Genomic DNA, 17,623 nt, shown 5'->3' with positions numbered 1-17,623 from the left:
AGATAATCAAAGGGAGACAACAAATTAAACACATAGCTGGTGATTGTGTGCATCTTAGCCTGATGCATGGAGGGTTTTTGGCTGTAATAATGAAGGTTAGTGTAGTTTTTGAACAAAAAAGCTATTCTCTGGTGTAAGTGTTCTAGTAAACATTTCAGTGAAAGGAGTCAAAGAACATTTTAGTATTCATTTATTACAATACTGCATACCTAGTGGAGGCTCTGGTGAGATCCCAATACTCTGCAGCAGGGCCTCAGTCTCCCTACGCTTGCGATCTAAATCTGAATCTTCTGGGGTCGCTTCTGTCTTCTGCTGGCTTTCTGTCTGCTCCGGATAAGTAAAAAAAACAAAAAACACCAGTTTATCCATCATAACTCAAAGAACAGCTTCACTGCTCTAACATCATAGATTAAGACATGCAGCTGCATGCACATTTTGATCCATACTTAAAACACCGACCTTGTGCACATGCATAGATGCTGTTCGTGTGTCACAGCCTGACAAAAAAATCAGTCAACCGCACACAAAAAAGGAAAACATACAAAATGAGTGACGATGGTGGGAATTTACTCACTTTTTTCCTTACCTCTTTCTTCTTCCTCTCCTCCTCCTTCCTCTTCTTCTCCTCCCTGATCTGGGCAAGGCGCTGCTTCTTGCGCTCGAGCTCAGCTTTTAGGTCGCTTTTGTCCGACATGGTGTCCTGTGGGGCTTAAAGTAAGATGACCAAACAAGAATGAACTACATATGATTCTATTAAGCATTGATTTAGAAAATCTCCTGTGTGGCAGCTATAAATCTGTATGAGACAATGAATAAAAAAAAAAGTTTTGACGTATTTTTAAGTTCAAAACTGGATTTTTGATTTGAAAGCCAAAACAATATCGGTTAGCATAACCAAATATGAATATAAAATACATATATTTTATATATATTTCTTGTGTCATGGAACAGCTGCCACCCTTACTGAGCCAAGTGGGGCTCTTCAAAGAACCCACCTTACGCTACTAGTGGATGCCACCTGGGAAGTGGCCCAGTCAGAGCTGTAGAAGCTCCAGGTGTCTGGGATAAGTGGGTCAATACTGAGAAGAGAGCAATCCTGGCAGAGTGAAGTACAGAGAACATACACAATGGTTCTCTATTACAAGGTTGAAAATGGATTTATTTAATTTTTTCATTATTCTTTACCCAAACACAGCTGAGTGAATGGGCTTAATTTCAAAGATATAAACCACATTATTACCACATTCAGAGTGCTGTTTTGTTGCAGTAGTACATCACATTTCTATAGCTCTCAATGGAATTTAAAGCATACTTCCTGTAACAATTTTCTTACCTTTTGAGAAAAACCAGCTTTGCCTTGTGTAAATTAACTCAGCCTATGCTTTTCAGGATCAACTTCCTATTTGATGCTTGCCCCACCCACCTATGCCAAGTCAAACCAATGGGGGCATCCATGTGTGCAGTTCTAAAGCCAGGGCTTAACAAAACAAAGTTTTCTTAAAACCTTTGTATAATTATGCTCTCCTGTTCTAATTCTTTCATTTAGTTTAACTCATCCCTTAGAGCTGCACCATGTGATCTACTGGTTGAGCTCATCGAACTATGAGCCTGCTACAGGCTGCTAATTTGATGCCTGTATTAGCTGTTGCACGTGGTAGCAACAATATATAAGTGATTGGCCAATTTATTAGGTACATCTGCTCAGCTGCTCATCAACACAAATATCTAATCAGCCAATTACATACCATCAGTTCAGTTTCATTCAGACATGGTCAAAATGACCCTCTGCATTTCAAACTGAGCATCAGAATAGGGGAAAAAGGCAATTTAAGACAGTTTGAACAGGGCATAGTAACTGATGCCAGACGGGCTGGACTCAGTATTTCAGAAACTGCTGATCTATTGGGATTTTCCCACAAAACCATCTCTGGGGTTTACAGAAAACTTTCTGAAAAAATATCCAGTGGGCAGCAGTTCTCAGGGAGAAAGTGCCTTGTTGATGACCACACCGGCAGCAGACCACACCAAGGTGGCGCTCCAGTCAGCTAAGATCAAAGTTGAACAAAGCATTATTACCTGGTCTGACAAATTTTGATTTTTGCTGTGACGTTCGGATTGTAGGATCAGACTTTGGGTTAAACAACATGAAACTATAGATCCATCCTGCCTCGTATCAACAGTTCAGGCTGACAATGGTGGCGCAATAGTGTTCGAGATATTTTTTTAGCATACTTTGGGCCCCTTACTACCAGCTGATCATCATTTAGTGTGCTGGTGTATTGTTGCTGTCCTTGCCCATTCTTTTATGATGGGCATGATCAGCTTTTTGATGGCTGCTCCCTGCAGGATAACATGGCGAGGCACAAACCTCAAATCATCTCAAACTGCTTTGTTGAAAATAACAATGAGTTCACTGTACTCAAATCCCCTCCACAATCACCAGATCCCAACCCAATAGAGCATCTTTGGGATGTGGCGGAACATGAGATTCCCATTATGGATGTGCAGCCGACATGTGCAGGAAATGTGAAATGCTATCATATCTATATGGATCAAAATCTCTGAATCTCTTACTGAATGTATGTCATAAAGAATTAAGCTAGCTCTGAAGGCAAAATTGGGTCAAACGTGGTATTAGGAAGCTGTACCTAATGAAATGGTTTGTGAGTGTATAGGCAGAGGTTCAAAACTATCACCAAACCTGAGTGTTAAGCACACAATTAAGCCTATCTGCCGCTGTGTAGGTCGTTTTATCTTCTTACACATTAGCACAACAGAGCTGACACATACAGAGTCATAACAGAAAAGATAAAAAACACAACTACATATGCAACAGGAAGAAAAGCAAAATTTACTGTGCTCCATTGACGGCTATCGCCATTAAGGCATTCGCTGCTAGCTAATTGCAAATGTGACAGCATTTATACAAACGTCGACGCCTTTAAGGCCTTGTCATCAGCGTTACAATGACATTTAACAACACAAAAGGGGCCTAATTTACCGAAAACAACCGTACAGCGAATAGTGTTATTGTTTCACTCGTACCTCCTCGTCCACTCGTTGTGATAACGAAGTGTCACCGGCAAAGATGCTGTCTCACTGCTGCACCTCGGGAAAGACAAATCAACACATCCTCCACCGCTGTCCAAATGGCACCGTATCAAAGCCGCCGTGGTACCACCGAAGAGGTCGGTTAAGCCTTTTCGTGTGGTTACTGACAAAATGGGTTAAAACAGATGGAACAGGTGCACGGCACGCCGATACATCCCTAGGAAGAGCGAGCAGGATGATGCTGAGAAGGAAGAGGGGTTGAAATCCCACCTTATTTGACCACAACTGCGAACGCCGCCATCGTGTGGTCAAGATTGAGAAGTGCGTTTTAAACGGCTAGATCTAAAAGGTGAACAGGAATTATTCAGCATTTCGGACGCATAACTTTAACAAATAAAGAGGATTTAATTTGTGGTTTGGATATTTGAGGGTTTCATCCATATATATGTACGTAATCAGTCGGTTTTTTTACTCTAAGGATAAAAAAAGTTTAAATCAGATAAGTAATTCAGAGACTTCGTCGGTAGGGGATGCGCGTAGAGCACGTTTAGCATCCCTCGATGCTAAAATGACTCCACCCAAAGTGAGGACAACACGGGTTCTGATTGGTTGTTTCTGATGTCAATCTCTGCACCCCCCCCCCCCCCCCCTCCTTTCCCCGTCTACAGTCAACAACACACGTAGCACAGCACAGAAGTTGAATTTGAGGGGCACAAAGCAGCCTGTAAAATGCAAAGACGCTGCTAGAGAACAGAAACACCGGGGAACCCATAGTTTCCTCGAAGCTCTTCAGAGGTATGACACCGAGCTAGCTGAGAGTCGTCAAACTGGGCCGTGCTGAAGAGAGAAAGGACTGTTTGTTTCTGAGTTGGGGTCTGCAAAGGGGAGAGGGGAAAAATGAAGTTCGCTCAGTTTTTGCTGAAAAACAACTTTGTGGCTGGGATACCGAAACAAGTGGATAGGTTTTCTAAGTTTTCTCCATCTCCCCTGTCTATGAAGCAGTTCATCGACTTTGGTAAGTGAACTAGAGCAAATTGTTGTTGTTTTTATTTTATTTATTTATTTATTTTTGTGTTTGTATGTGTGTCTGTGGTAGTGGTACACTTCCAGATTTTAATCGTAGGTCAGAGTTCAGTTCAGGTGCGAAACAAACTGCCCGAAGGAAGCATATGCCCACAAAGATGACACAGAGGTCATGTTTTTGTGCTTGCTCAGTGTTTTTTCTTCTTCTTCTCCCTGATGTTGGCTGTCATGTGACTGCAGGCTCGGCCAATGCATGTGAGAAGACCTCCTTTGTGTTCCTCCGCCAGGAGCTTCCTGTCAGATTGGCCAACATCATGAAGGAAATTGATTTCCTCCCTGACAAACTCCTCGGCACTCCATCACTGAGGCTCCTCACCAGCTGGTAAGAAATTCAGATGCACAGCAACAAAAGTCATATTTATGAATCCCAGATTCCTGCACTGTTCAACTGGTCATTCAAAGCATGCACTCATGCCCTCTGCTTATCACCTCATAATATTACTTCCCACACATTACAGCATCTGCATATCTACAGTGACTTCACACACGCAGCCATCCTGTAGTTTTGCTAATCTGCACCTTAGGTTGTGTGACTGTTAACTTTAGATGTGCACCAAATCTCTTCTTTTCTCAGCCAGAGGATTTCTGTGCACTCGCTTGGCACCTGATCTGGGAACATGTTTTATGATCTGTTCTGGATTAGATAAGACAGCCAGTCCCTGTTTCACATGGTTGTGTTGTCCCAATGGGGCTTTATGACTTAATTATTAATGCATATGCCTGGTCTCGCTTCAGCGGTGCTCTGTGAGGAAGCAGCACCTGTTTTTGACTTTTGAGGAATGCATGCTACTTATCGCATGAACCCATGTGCATACTCCGATTTCAAGGTGTAGGAGAACTCATAACCATGTTGTTTTTTTAGAACGTTGACTGTGAGAAGAACAGCTGTGATCTCTTTATTGTTTATTGTTATCATACTGTAGCTATGTCTCTGACCAAAGCAGCTGAAACGTTTGTTCCTAGTCTAAAGAGGTTGGGCCAGGTGTGGTTCACTTCCTTCTGTAAATGTCCTTCATTCACATGGTGGCTAAAATAAAGTGCTTTGTTACCACTTTGGCATGTTTAGCCCTCTAGAGTTCCTGAACTTATAGAAAGCTCTAGTCCTTGTGGTGGGAATGCACTGGTTCCTGTAGTGGAAAAGGCCCCATTTACTGGAGTTTTACTGTCGTGTGTTCTGCCTCTAGATTTTACTGTATGCATCACAAAGCAAACACTACAGATGTTGGCTAGTCAGCCTTGTTTGTTTGCATGATTGAAGAGCTCAGCCAGCTTTTCTCAAAAACTAAAATAGCAGTTTGCTTTTCCACCAAAGCAGCATCACACACTGCAAATGGTACACTAACCATGTTGATGATGTATAACTTATCAAGCCCAGGCAACAACCCCACTCTTAAATAGAAGTCACAGCAGTAACTATATTTGGCCATGTACCTCATGGACAATAACGTCCTTTTTCCACTGAGCTTTGCTTGCAAAAATCATCGATCTGTTGTTTGTTATTGGTGTTGACGAGTCAAGACACTTGAGGCTTTGGCATTTGGGGGAAAGTTGCATAAAACATCTATTACAGGATGTCTTTTTGCAGAGTGTGGAGGGCCGGGAAGGTCATTTGAGGGACACGCTCAGTGTGTTGAGTTGAAGCTACACTGCTGGTTACCTTTCACCCAGTTTTTGTGCAGTGAGGCGGCGCAAGAGAGCATGACTAGATGAGCTCAGCACTTCCTCATTCACTGGTCTAGACCAACAACAATCATCTTTTATTTAAAGAGAGGATGTTGTTATGTCATATTCCAACAGCTACAGCAAAATTCTGCCCAGAGTAGCTTCTTTCACATGCTTCTTTTTCAATATATATTGCCTTTCTTGCCCTTTTGATTTGTGATAAATTAAACTGTGCTGCTTTAAAAATCTATTCTTTTGTGTCCATCAGGTATTCTCAGAGTTTGTTGGAGCTCATAGACTTTTTAGAAAAAGATCCAGACGATAAGGATGTCCTGAAAAAGTAAGTCGTATGCAGAAACTATTCACTATATGTGTACTAACTGTAAACAAATGTCTCTGCCAGGCTTTTTGTGTGTGTTACAAATCAAATTATTTATTAGGCGAGTGATGGCCAATGCTAATTCAACATCTGTGTAATGACACGTTAATTAATCAGTAGTGCAGTTGTCTGAATCCCTGATACGGTTCCGTTATTCATGCTCACATGAAATCACAAATACCCCGCATTGCATCGAGCAGATATGACGTCTCATTTTTGTCATATCTGCTCGAGCTGAACTAAACATACCCCGGTCTGGCAGGGAGTGAACTGGATTTTAAGGGAGGAGCAAAATGAATGCATTGGAATTTGAAAACTAAAACCAAGGCATCATTGTGCAAGAAAAAGTGGGACAGTGGACGTTTAATCACAAGTTGTTTACCTGGTTTATTCATTCAGTGCATTCACCGTCTGATGTTTGCTTTGACTTTTTGTCAGGTGCCATCTTTTTGAAATTGCTTCACTCAAAGCAGTTCCTTAAAGTTACTAACTGCATTTATAATAGCTCACTTCTACAGCTGATTTCTTATATGGCTAACCTATGTGATGTGCTGTCTATGCTGATGTGCAGTAACTCTCACAATCATCGTGTCCCTTCACATATTCATGCATTTATCATGTTGTTGTCTCCAGCTTTACACAGACTCTAGTAAACATCAGGAACCGGCATAACAACGTGGTGCCCACCATGGCTCAGGGGGTGGTGGAGTACAAGGAGGCTTTCGGCGTGGACCCCGTCACCAACCAGAACGTTCAGTACTTCCTGGACCGCTTCTACATGAGCCGCATCTCCACACGCATGCTCATGAACCAGCACAGTCAGTATAGTTACCTGTGATTAACTGTGAGTTAATCCGCACAGTTGTTATCATTCACAGTTCATGTCATTAAAGGAGCCCTCTGAAGTTTTCATTTAAATAAAAGTGAAATAAATGAGGTTTAAGGGTGTTTTCACACCTGCCAGGTTTAGTCTGGTGTGAACACGGTAATCGCACTCAGGTGCTGGTCTCAGTCTGGTTCCTAATGAACAGCAGTACATTTCATTTATGGTGTGAATGTGAGCTAAAAAACTTCCTGTAGCCATGTAAGCTTTGCATTCTGGGATGCAGCAAGGTACAATACATTTGCAAAGGTCTGTACAGGCAAGCAGCTAGCTGTGAAATGAACGTAAATTCTCAGTGTTCTCCGATAGTCCAGAGCACAGAAATCTTCCTTCTGTGTTTATTTCAGTTGCTCCAATAAGCAGACTGAATGTTGTCTTGTAATTTGTAGTGACACGTTCCCGTTTCATTGGAGTTAACTGTTATTGTGTGCAAATTAAATCAGATCACAGGTAAAAAGTCATAAAGATTCATACCAGACATACTATAGGTGTTGACAACACCATAAGAAATACTATTGAGCCCATTGACTTCCTTTACATTCTGTATTGTTGGTCAGTGCTAAACAAATCAAAGGGAATCAGCTTTTACAGCTGAAGCTCTGTTAGAGATCTAAATTTCCAAGGAAGCTGGCAGTACTTATTTAGCCAGGCTAGTATACATCACTAGAAGTTAAGACAAAAAGAACTAAAATAAAAAAGAAGGTTAAGTGGAAGTAAAACCAAAAGCTTTAAGTTACACTTGATGAGCTGATTCAGCACCAAGTTGTGTTCTCGTGTATTTTTAAGAGCATTTTTTAAAAAGCTGCAGTAGCAGAAAAAGATTCAGACCCTGCTTTTGCAAAGGGGAGGAAAACCTGAATTACAATGTGCTGATTATGGACTTCCACTACTAGTGTTGGCTACTACATCTTTAACCAGTATGGCATAATCAAGGCCCAACCTGATAACAACAGTTTTACAGCGGTGTAGCACTGCTGTCACACTGACTATTTAATGAGTCTGGCTTTATTTCCAGCTGAACAAGCATGTATACTGTGTATGTATCACAGATGAGCCTCTCATATATATATATATTTTTTAAATATGTCTACTTTAGCATTGATATTTGACGGCAGTGTAAATCCGGCCCATCCCAAGCATATTGGCAGCATTGACCCCACCTGTGACGTTGTGGAAGTAATAAAAGGTAAATAATGATGTTTCTCATAGCTATGCACACACACTCACGCCCATGCACGCTGTGTGTTATCTGTTTTCCACCACTCATCTGTACATACAGCTTCGTGACCTTTTGACCTCTGATGTTTTGAGTCAACACACATAGTGTGTGTAAGCGGTGTTGTGTTGTTATAGTGCGTGTGCACATATGATCACTGTGAGAACAAGAGCGAGGACTTCTATACCCTTGTTATTTCAGGATGTGCAGGTCTGGTTTTTTTTTTGTTGTGGTAACAGTTTCTGACGCCGAGAACGTCACGTTTTGATTCACTTTGCAGATGCCTACGAAACCTCGAAGATGCTGTGTGAGCAGTACTACCTGACCTCTCCAGATATGAAGATCACAGAAGTCAATTGTAAGTGTTTTAAAAAAATAAGGTTTACTTTATAATTCAGGATGTAGCGCTGCTTGGATTTTCTGCTCGTTGCCATCTGTGAGAGGAAAGTTTTGCTGGGTTTCCTGTTCCAGAAACAGAACTAACTGAAAGTTACTCTAAGTCAGTTACCAGGGTGACAGGCTTTGTTAACCAATCACGATCACTGGCAAGTTTTCTTATCTTTGACTCCTCCCCTTCTGCTGCAGCTGAAGTCGCCTTTTGACCCTCAGTTCCTCAAATGTACGGCTGATACTAGAACATGTATAAGAATGTGGTCACTTGCAGAAGTTTACATCTTCACAAACACTGAAATCCCAGTTGCATGTTTGCTGTTTACGCATGTTTGACAGTTTTATAATCAAGCTGTCATGAGCGTAGAAACAGGGATCACTGGACCTTGCGGATTTATTATCAGCTCAGAATAAAATCAGCAGGTCACATCTTTACAACACTGTGACTCCATGAAGGTGCTAAAGCATTGCTTGCATGTTACTGTTGTAATCCATGTTTAAATGAACAAATCTGTAGCAAGCCTTAGGATGAACAATCATTTGACTTGGCGTACTCGGGCCAAATGATGGAAAAAATACCTGCTGATTAGGTAAATATTTGTGAGTACATTTGAGTGTAATGACTTTAGGATTGTTGTGGACTTTTGAATGCAGACTGCAGATAGTCAAAATGTGCTGTGTAAAAGTCTTGAGCCATCCATCATTTCTTTATATTTTGCTAGGAAAATGAGAAAAAGTTGCAGCGATTTATTGAGACTTGTAGACACCTTTAGCTTCACCTTTACAATCATTCTGTCATTAATATATAAGGACGGAGACAGGAGTTATTTCACAGGGTTATATTCAGCTCAGAATAAAATCTGTAGTCTCAGTTTTTCTAACTCTGCGGCACAGAGTCACAATTTGGATAAGAAAGGCTCTGCTCATTACTTGTTGCAAATCCTGATACCGAAGCACCGTCGTTGTTGGCTTTCTTCTTCTACTTATGCATGTATTTAACTCAGAGTGGACATACCAAGAATTGATAGAATGAACTCTCAAGGTGCCAAAGTTTTTGGATAGACGTGGAGCCCTTTGAACCGGAACAAGCCCCTGCTGTTCTCCTGAACATAATCTTTGTTAGTTTTATACTGAAGATATCTGTTACCTGTCTGCTGGCTCTGCCAAAACCTCGACACTAGAGGTTCCCAAACTTGAACCATAACATTCATATCTACATAGTAAAGATAGCTGTATGCCGTTTAACAGAAAAAGAAACTGCTCTTTAAATATATAGATGATATAGATACACCTGTTCTGTTACATGGTATGGTGAGAGTTGATCAAATAGAGTTTAATCTATCAAGGAAGAGATTCAAGAGACCAGCTGCACGCCTTTTAATAAGACCCTAATGGTTAAATATCTGTGACTGTTATAATACATTTAAAAAGTGTTTTTTGGGTTTTCTTGTGGTCAATGTTTTGAAATGTTTCACAGCCAAAATCCCTGGCCAGCCCATCCAAATTGTATATGTGCCATCACATCTCTACCATATGCTCTTTGAGCTCTTCAAGGTACAGTATTAAACACGCACTATTAAAAACAGGACATTTAATGCTGTTCCTCATGGGTCTCCTCACTTGTTTTTCTGACTCCGTGTTCTCTGTCAGAATGCCATGAGAGCTACAGTAGAGATGCACGAGACGAGCACGACGTTGCCCTTGATCAAAGTTCGTGTTTCACTGGGCACTGAGGATCTCACTATCAAGGTAAATGAGGACACCATGCGTGATGATAGGCTGGAACATTTAAGCTCCAGGCAGCACTGTACGTGTTGTACTTTGTTCTAAGTCTGCTCTGGGTGTATACCATAAATACAACTAACCTGCAGACTTGATACGCAAAGTACCACACTCTTAGATTATGTTTAAATGATAAAGAGTTCACAGGCAAAACACTAAGAGAACTCTTGTAAATGCAGAATGCTTGTGTTTTATTTTTAGATGTCTGACAGAGGAGGCGGAGTCCCTCTAAGGAAGATTGAACGTCTCTTCAGCTACATGTACTCCACAGCTCCCAGTCCAGTCCGCGTAGACAATGGTCGTAATGCCCCTCTGGTGAGACTAACACTGTCACACTTGCTTTTAGGCTTTTTTTTGTCCTTAAAGGTGCAAATCTTACTACTAGAACTCAGTAGCACTGCCCCTCCTCCTAAAGTTGAAGGTGGTGGGGTTGAAGCTATGGTGGCTATTGTAGGAACTCTGACTGCTGTTCATTTGCAGCAAGTGATGCAGGCTGTTAGTCTGCTGTTTAGCTCAGCTGTCAGTATGCTCGGTGTCCCTGGCTATTTATTCTGAAGATGCCCTATAAATTCCCACAAAACTCAATGAGTTTTTCAGGATATCTTGACCTTTTTTGTGAGTACTGCGATTTATTATGTTAATCTCAGTTAGCTGCTGTTAGTCTCTGTTAGCAGCTATCATCCTCTGTTAGCTGCTATTAGCCAGCATCAGTGAAACGTTTCTTGAAGTGGATCTAACATTGTTAGATTTAGCAAATAAACTCAATGTGAGAATTTAATCAAACTGATTATCTGAGGAAAAGTGAGATTTTTAGGACACTCAAGCCTAACATTTGCTGTCATAATATGAGATTATAATCAGCTATAAATCAGCTGTTATAACATTGTCTGCTGTCTGGAGACAGGAGGGCTACATGTCTAATAATGTGCTGACAGTAAGTAGCTGCAACAATATCTGGAATAAATGAGCATGTTTATGCACATGTTTGTGTGTTTAGAGCCCTGACTTCAGTTCAGGAAGTGGTGCCGGAAGTAAGGAGGAAGAGGCTGAGGTGGAAATTTATTCAGTCTCTAGCCACATACATCAAATGTGATTAGTTGGAAAGGTGTTCTCCATCTTGGCCACTGTATTCAAGATGGTGGGGGAACATGGTGGCATCAAAAACTGGTGCTTTCTTCTATGTATGTTTAATGGATTCGTTCTAAGTCTAAGAATCCAACAATTTATTGGAAGATGCAATTAAACACTAATAAATGTATATTTAAGAGTACAACATTCTTGTTTTCCATTAAACAAACTAAAAAAATACCTTACCTCTGTTTCTGCCACTGAAACAGAACCTGTACTGTGGCCAGTTTTTGCCTGTTCAAATTGTGGTGTTCATCAAAGCTCTATCCTTGTCCCACTGTCATTTTCCAAATATAGTTAAGTCCATAGGTTTTGAACAGTGACAAAATTTTTGCAGTTTTGCCTGTGTACATCAAAACTGCGGATTTAAAAATCAAACAGTCAGGATGTGATTGAAGTGTAGACTTTCAGCTTTAATTAATGGAGGTTAACAACAATTTTAGAATGAAATTATACACATTTTTATACACATTAAAGTCTACAATTAACATATCTTCATGATATTGCCTTGAGGCGACTTTTTTGTTGTGCTTTGGCACTATATAAATAAAATTGAATTGAATTGAAATACTCAGGGTTTACAACAAGGTGCAAACTGGTGTTTAAACTCAAGAACAGAAAGACCACATTAGATTTTGCCAGAAAATATCTATTAAAAAAAGGCCTTCTCAGTTGTTTTAAACAAATCTTTGGACAGATGAAACCAAGATCAACATGACGTGTATGGAGAGGGAGAGACCACTCATATTCCGAAGTATAGCATATTATCTGTCAGACATGGTGGAAGGAATGTCATAACATAGGAATCTGTGGCCGCCAGTGTAACTGGGTCACTAGCATTTATTGATGAAGTGACTGCAAAAAGCAACCAAAGAGTTTCTCAGGCCAAAGAAATGGGATATTCTTCAATGGCCAAGTCAGTCACCTGATCTCAGTCCAGCAGAGCAAGCTTTATAATTAGTGAAGTCAAAAACTGAAGGCAGAGAGACCAAAAAGCAAAAAACAAGCAACTGAAAACAGCAGCAATAAGGTCCTGGCAGATCTCAGGGAAGGAAACACAGCATTTAGTGATGTTCATGGCTTCAAGACTTCAGGCTGTCATTGACTACAGAGGAGTTTTAAAAGCATTTCTTATGTTTAAAATTAAACAGCTTTATCCACTTAATTTAGGCCTCTTATAATGCAATACTATGTATGAAAATGACTGTAATTCCTAACCAGTTAATGCAAATTTCTTCGGTGAACCGCAGTGAATGAAAGTCTGCACATCAATGACATCTCGATAATTTAATTTAAACTGCACTGTGGTGGTGCACAGAGGCAAAACTACAAAAAATTGTGTCTTTATCGTTCAAATTGTGGACTTCAATGTGGGTGAATGGAGCTCTGCTGGGTCTCAGCTAGACAACAAAGGTGACTGGGCCTGTGATGTTAGACCTGCACAACTGTGGAAGGCTACAAACGTCCAGTAACTTATAATGGAAACTTTTTTGTCTGTTAAATCTCTGCTAAAGACAACATTTGATGACCTTGCCTGTACCTTTAATGATAGGTTCTGAAACCTTAATGACAGCACAAATCAATAAAGACTGTTTAACGACTGGGTTTTTTCCAAGAATAGCTGCAGAGGCAGAGACCACCCTCACTAACGTTTGTGGCAAACCCTGTCATTTGGTTCTGCAAACAGGCCTGAAATATCACAGAAACCACTCAGTTTAGAAAAGGGTCACTCCCAGTATGCTTTCAAGGGGTAAAATAGAGTAAAAATTCCCTTTATTGACAAGCTTTTATGAGAGTTTTTTAAATATAATTTTCAAAATTCTGGATTGTTCTTAGTTTTTCTTTGTTTTGGAGGTGCTTTTATGATTATTCTGGTGTTTTTTAATATTTGCAGTGTCTTTGTGTTAAGCAATATTTAGAAGAAAAAAAGGTGTTGCCTTTAAACCTGACATTAGGAGTAAACCTGAGTCTAATTCACCCTGTTTTAACCACTTACACAAACAAACATGGCTGCAAATGAGCTTATTACACCGTGAAATGCAGTCAGCAGTGGTTCACGGTTTTAAACTCTAACCATGAGAGACTCTGCTATTTTTTTAAATGTTGGAGTAGTTTTAGATTAATCTATAAAGACAGTGTAACCTTGTTATGTTTCTGCTTTCCCGACCTTTATTCAGGCTGGTTTCGGCTATGGCCTGCCCATTTCCCGCCTGTACGCCAAGTATTTCCAGGGAGACCTGCAGCTCTACTCAATGGAGGGTTATGGCACATCAGCGGTCATATACTTGAAGGTGAGAACAGCTCCACCTTAACACATAATGTCAAAAAATAACGTTGAAGGCCAAGTTGGTGCAGAGTTCACAAACTTGCATGCTGTTAGCCGGACGTACTGGATAGGCTGAGTGGAGGCAGATGCAGAGTAACTATTTAATACAGAAATGTTGTTAGTATAATTTACAAGGTTACATTCTGGAGATCGAGGGATGTCGTTTAAACAGGCTACTGAGTTCTAATTAGACACACATGGACCTCGGCAGGAGAGCAGGGTGGGCGGGGGTGTGGTTAGACTCCAGTAATGCGTTCCCCTCCATGCTCTATCACTAGGCCCTGTCTTCAGAGTCTGTGGAGAGACTTCCTGTTTTCAACAAGTCGGCCCTGCGGCATTACCAGTCCACCACAGAGGCCGATGACTGGTGCATGCCCAGCAAGGATCCAAAGAAGCTCGGCAGGTATGAGACGAGCGGGTGATGTCAGACTGAGGAAGGAGAATGAGGAAAATTAAGAAGAAGAGAGTACATGTCGGAGGAACCAAAAAGCTTTCAGCGTGTTGCTGGACTTGGATTTTTGTCGCGGACTCTTCTCTCTCCCTGAGGGAGGGCGGAAAAAACAAAAGTTTATTGTTGGTATGAAGAAAGCAGTAACAAACCTAAACCTGAATCTGATTTCAGACCAGCCGTCACGTAACATAAGCTCACCCCACAAAATGTGCTGCTAATGGGAATGGAACAATTAATAATCTCCTTTTTACCTCAGTGATTACACTCAGAAAAAAAGTCCTCTTTGTGTTTATGTAACATTAGTATCATTCACAATCCAAACGTTTGGTTTATTAAAATCACAAGTATTTTGTGTTTGTGCATTAGGTTAAACGCTTTTGTTTTTTGTTTTTAAAAAAGGCCAGCCACAGCCGACTGAAGTGTTTGTGTCTTTGAGCGGAACGGGGGCGCGTTCGCTGACTGCCGCATAAACACAAAGGGAGCAAAGTCTGTTTCCAACGATCAGCTATAATATGCAGCGCTGCTTCGTTCACACAGCTTTCAGCGTTTCTTTGTGAACAACAGCAAATGTGAAATTATTTTTGCTGCGATGCCACATTTGTGTGTGTTGGAGGATCTTCAGTGTCACTAATTATGTACCTCGTGTCTTTATGCGAGCTGAAAGGAGTTTGAAAAGTCGAGTCATGCAGAGGAATGAGTGGAGAAATTTATCATGCCTGGTCAGATGGGTGAAAAATAGTTGCGAATGTTCCCTTTACAGTGATTTTAAAGTGTTAAAGTATGTGTGAAGTTTAATGGGAAGTACAATTTCTGCAGGAAGTTGTACTTTAGCTCCCTGTTTTGTAAGTCTGTAAGTCTTCACCCTGTTATCTGTGCCTGACATGATACAGTCAGTATTGGAGGCACGTAGGAACAACACAAACAGATGAGAGAGGACCTTATGTAAGATGTAAGCCATTAGCTGCCAGACATACTTTTATATTCAATCCATTTAGTTTTAAGTTTGGAAAAATGTCTTGGGAACTTAATGTTGAGAAAATATTTTAACCTTTATGTGATGTTTTCCCTTGAATTCATAGATGTGCAGTTTTCACCTTTTACTCTATAAGTGTCACTCAAAGGCCAAGTGTCCCTGCACTGAGTCTGTGGTTCACCACTAAGAGGACCAGTATGTAGAAATGTAGAAATTAAAAAAATAAACTCCTGTCACCTCTCAGTGTATCGTTTCTTCAGATCCACTTCATGCTTCTGCACTTTGTTGTTCATTTGAACAGTCGGTGAACAGAAATGAAACCGTTTACAGTCTGTAAACAGCTCCCATTTGTTACCGCCCTCTTAAAGTCTCCCTTCTCTTTTTCCACAGCTCGTTTTAGGAAACTTTGCTGTTTGTAAGTCGCCATAATAGACGCAGTCCATTGGCTTTCTGTGGCCGCCTTCCAATAGAGGCCGAGAACAGGCTGTCTTGTTTTGCAGCTTCCTCTGTGTGCCCACAAATGCGGTGCTCCTTTCTAGTTTGGTTTCTCTTTGTTTGTTTGTGTCACTCTGTTCTGTTTTACAGTTTACTGCCATCATCATACAAATACAGGATTATGCAAGGTCGATCTGAAAGATAAGAGAGAGTAAGACTAAGTATAAGATCAATAAAAGCAAAGACCTTTTCTCCGACGTAATCCTCACTGGTATATTTTTAGAATTAGGCCACTCGGGTCCTGGTCCTTCAGTCATCCTAACAATGTTCCCTCTACAGAATATGAACACAGGCAAATCAGAAGGCTACGTCAGACACTTGGTTTGGATCTCTGCTGTGAATCTTGGCATAGAAAGTTAAGAAATACAAGTGAAGACAAATATCACAGCACAAATATTAGCTTTGTTCCGTGTTCGCCTGGATTTAACCTTTCTACTGTCGACACTGTTTGTTTACTTATAAAGTTGACATGCCAGTACTGAAAAGCTGCAGCAGACACTTTTGGTGCATAAAGAGATCGACTGTCTTGTTTAATTTTGAGACTTCACAGATGGAGTGGCCCAGGATGGCTGGGACCATCTCCAGGCCTCCTTCCACTGAACTGGATATGCAGGTACTAAAAAGGATTCATGGATGGATTCAAGCTGCAAGTTTTGGTAATGTTTGGTAATGCTGGGTTGTCCAAAAAGTACAAAACAGAGGTCCAGTACAGACACCTCCACATGACCTATAGACTGCTGTAAGGTTCATAATGACTGTACCTTTCTATCTGAATTACTGGTTATAAACAACTTCTGCTCTTTTGTTCACATTTCATTTATTTGCAACTGCACTACTAAGCAGAAGCTCCCTTAGGCAAGCGGTCTTGTAATTTCTTCAAGCAGCTGTGGCGACCCCTTATGGATGAAGGAGCAGCCAAGGAATACTTCTCCAGGCTTCTTGAAGGACAATCAAAGCTCTTCTTTGGATGTTGGCTGCCTTTTGTTCCCACACTGCCTCAGTAATGCTGAGGTCTGGGCTCTGGGGAGGCCAATCCATGGCTGACCGTGGCCTACTGCTGCCTTTTCTCACTGTTCTTTAAGAATAGCTTCATTTCTGCTCATTTCTGATGAGGCTTCTGGTCCAGTGTCGGGCCTTTGCTGGATTTTTTTCCCTGTTTTTTAAGGACATGACTTTCAGATAATTTCAAATGCTGTAGCTAGATTTTTTAAAATTTTATTTTAGATGTGCTACTTTTGTCCAGTTTCCTGCCCATTTTTAAGGACACACTGCACTTCATGCCAAGATGTACCAAGTTGTTGTGTCAATATCTCAACTATTATAGGCTCAAAACTTTGACACCGTATTATAATCAGACTTTCAAGTACTGAAAGTGTGATTATCCAAACAATAAATATTTTGTAGATGGTTTTCTGAATATTTTAAAATGACTTCTCCTCGCCTCAGATATTCATTTTGTGTGTCTCTATAACGCATCATTAGAGACGACACAAAAATACCAAGCACGAAGCTTTAATCTTAACGTTTCATTAGGTTGACAGTTCATTTATCTCCTCTAGCGTCTCCTCCAGTCTGCCTCAGTCTAATGACTTCTTTCCTCTGTTGTACATTAGTCTTTCTCCCGGTGACTCAGCATCTGGATGAAATAGACAGACATCATTACAGCATGCTGTTGTGAAAGGACTGGGCCATGTTCTGTAAAGGATTAAAGGCAGACTTGACACCTTTCAGAACAGTTTCCTCTAGGAGAGGATTTACTGTGCTCATTCTGGTAAAACCTGAAAATAATATTAAGTTCTTCTTC

At 40.8% G+C, this 17,623-nt stretch overlaps 2 protein-coding genes across 10 annotated transcripts in view; one reads left to right on the top strand and one right to left on the bottom strand.

Moving 5' to 3' along the window:
• The window catches only part of dync1i1a (dynein cytoplasmic 1 intermediate chain 1a), a 69,884-nt gene extending 66,295 nt beyond the window's left edge, over positions 1 to 3,589 (bottom strand). For 3 of the 8 annotated variants that reach the window (XM_086279635.1, XM_086279637.1, XM_086279642.1), the window contains exons 1-4: positions 3,046 to 3,588; positions 996 to 1,096; positions 575 to 708; positions 210 to 324 (exon numbers count right to left, since the gene is read on the bottom strand). In XM_086279635.1, the coding sequence (XP_086135761.1) occupies positions 210 to 324; positions 575 to 694 (235 nt within the window). In that variant the 5' untranslated portion in view covers positions 695 to 708; positions 996 to 1,096; positions 3,046 to 3,588. Of the gene's footprint in view, positions 1 to 209; positions 325 to 574; positions 709 to 995; positions 1,097 to 3,045 lie in introns of all 8 variants that reach the window. The other 5 variants (XM_086279639.1, XM_086279643.1, XM_086279638.1 and 2 more) reach the window with 4 other exon arrangements.
• Positions 3,590 to 3,698: 109 nt separating this feature from the next.
• Positions 3,699 to 15,974, top strand: pdk4 (pyruvate dehydrogenase kinase, isozyme 4). Of its 2 annotated transcripts, XM_086279645.1 has the most exons (12): positions 3,699 to 4,066; positions 4,315 to 4,456; positions 6,065 to 6,136; positions 6,809 to 6,993; positions 8,155 to 8,244; positions 8,555 to 8,632; positions 10,142 to 10,218; positions 10,315 to 10,413; positions 10,648 to 10,761; positions 13,752 to 13,865; positions 14,179 to 14,300; positions 14,743 to 15,974. In XM_086279645.1, exons 1-12 carry the CDS (start codon positions 3,949 to 3,951, stop codon positions 14,819 to 14,821), a joined length of 1,290 nt encoding a protein of 429 aa, XP_086135771.1. In that variant the 5' UTR covers positions 3,699 to 3,948; the 3' UTR covers positions 14,822 to 15,974. The 2 variants fall into 2 exon arrangements, with proteins under 2 accessions (XP_086135771.1, XP_086135770.1); XM_086279644.1 differs by having other exon boundaries at positions 3,701 to 4,066; positions 14,179 to 15,966.
• Positions 15,975 to 17,623: the final 1,649 nt, after the last annotated feature.

This window comes from Aulonocara sp. 'chitande type north' Nkhata Bay, linkage group LG22, assembly GCF_057382095.1.
Source record: "Aulonocara sp. 'chitande type north' Nkhata Bay isolate Kocher_YH1m ecotype deep benthic linkage group LG22, A_spYH_male_GT1.1, whole genome shotgun sequence".
Taxonomy (NCBI): Eukaryota; Metazoa; Chordata; class Actinopteri; order Cichliformes; family Cichlidae; genus Aulonocara; species Aulonocara sp. 'chitande type north' Nkhata Bay.
Note: the sequence above shows the minus strand (reverse complement) of the source record. Positions and strands in the feature narration are given on the sequence as shown.

Bases quoted from the DNA above. Each gene is read 5' to 3' on its own strand.
- pdk4 (XM_086279645.1), top strand. From the start codon at position 3,949: ATGAAGTTCGCTCAGTTTTTGCTGAAAAACAACTTTGTGGCTGGGATA. The intron at 4,457-6,064 runs GTAAGAAATTCA...TGTGTCCATCAG, and splicing joins CTGAGGCTCCTCACCAGCTG to GTATTCTCAGAGTTTGTTGG. The intron at 13,866-14,178 runs GTGAGAACAGCT...CTCTATCACTAG, and splicing joins CAGCGGTCATATACTTGAAG to GCCCTGTCTTCAGAGTCTGT.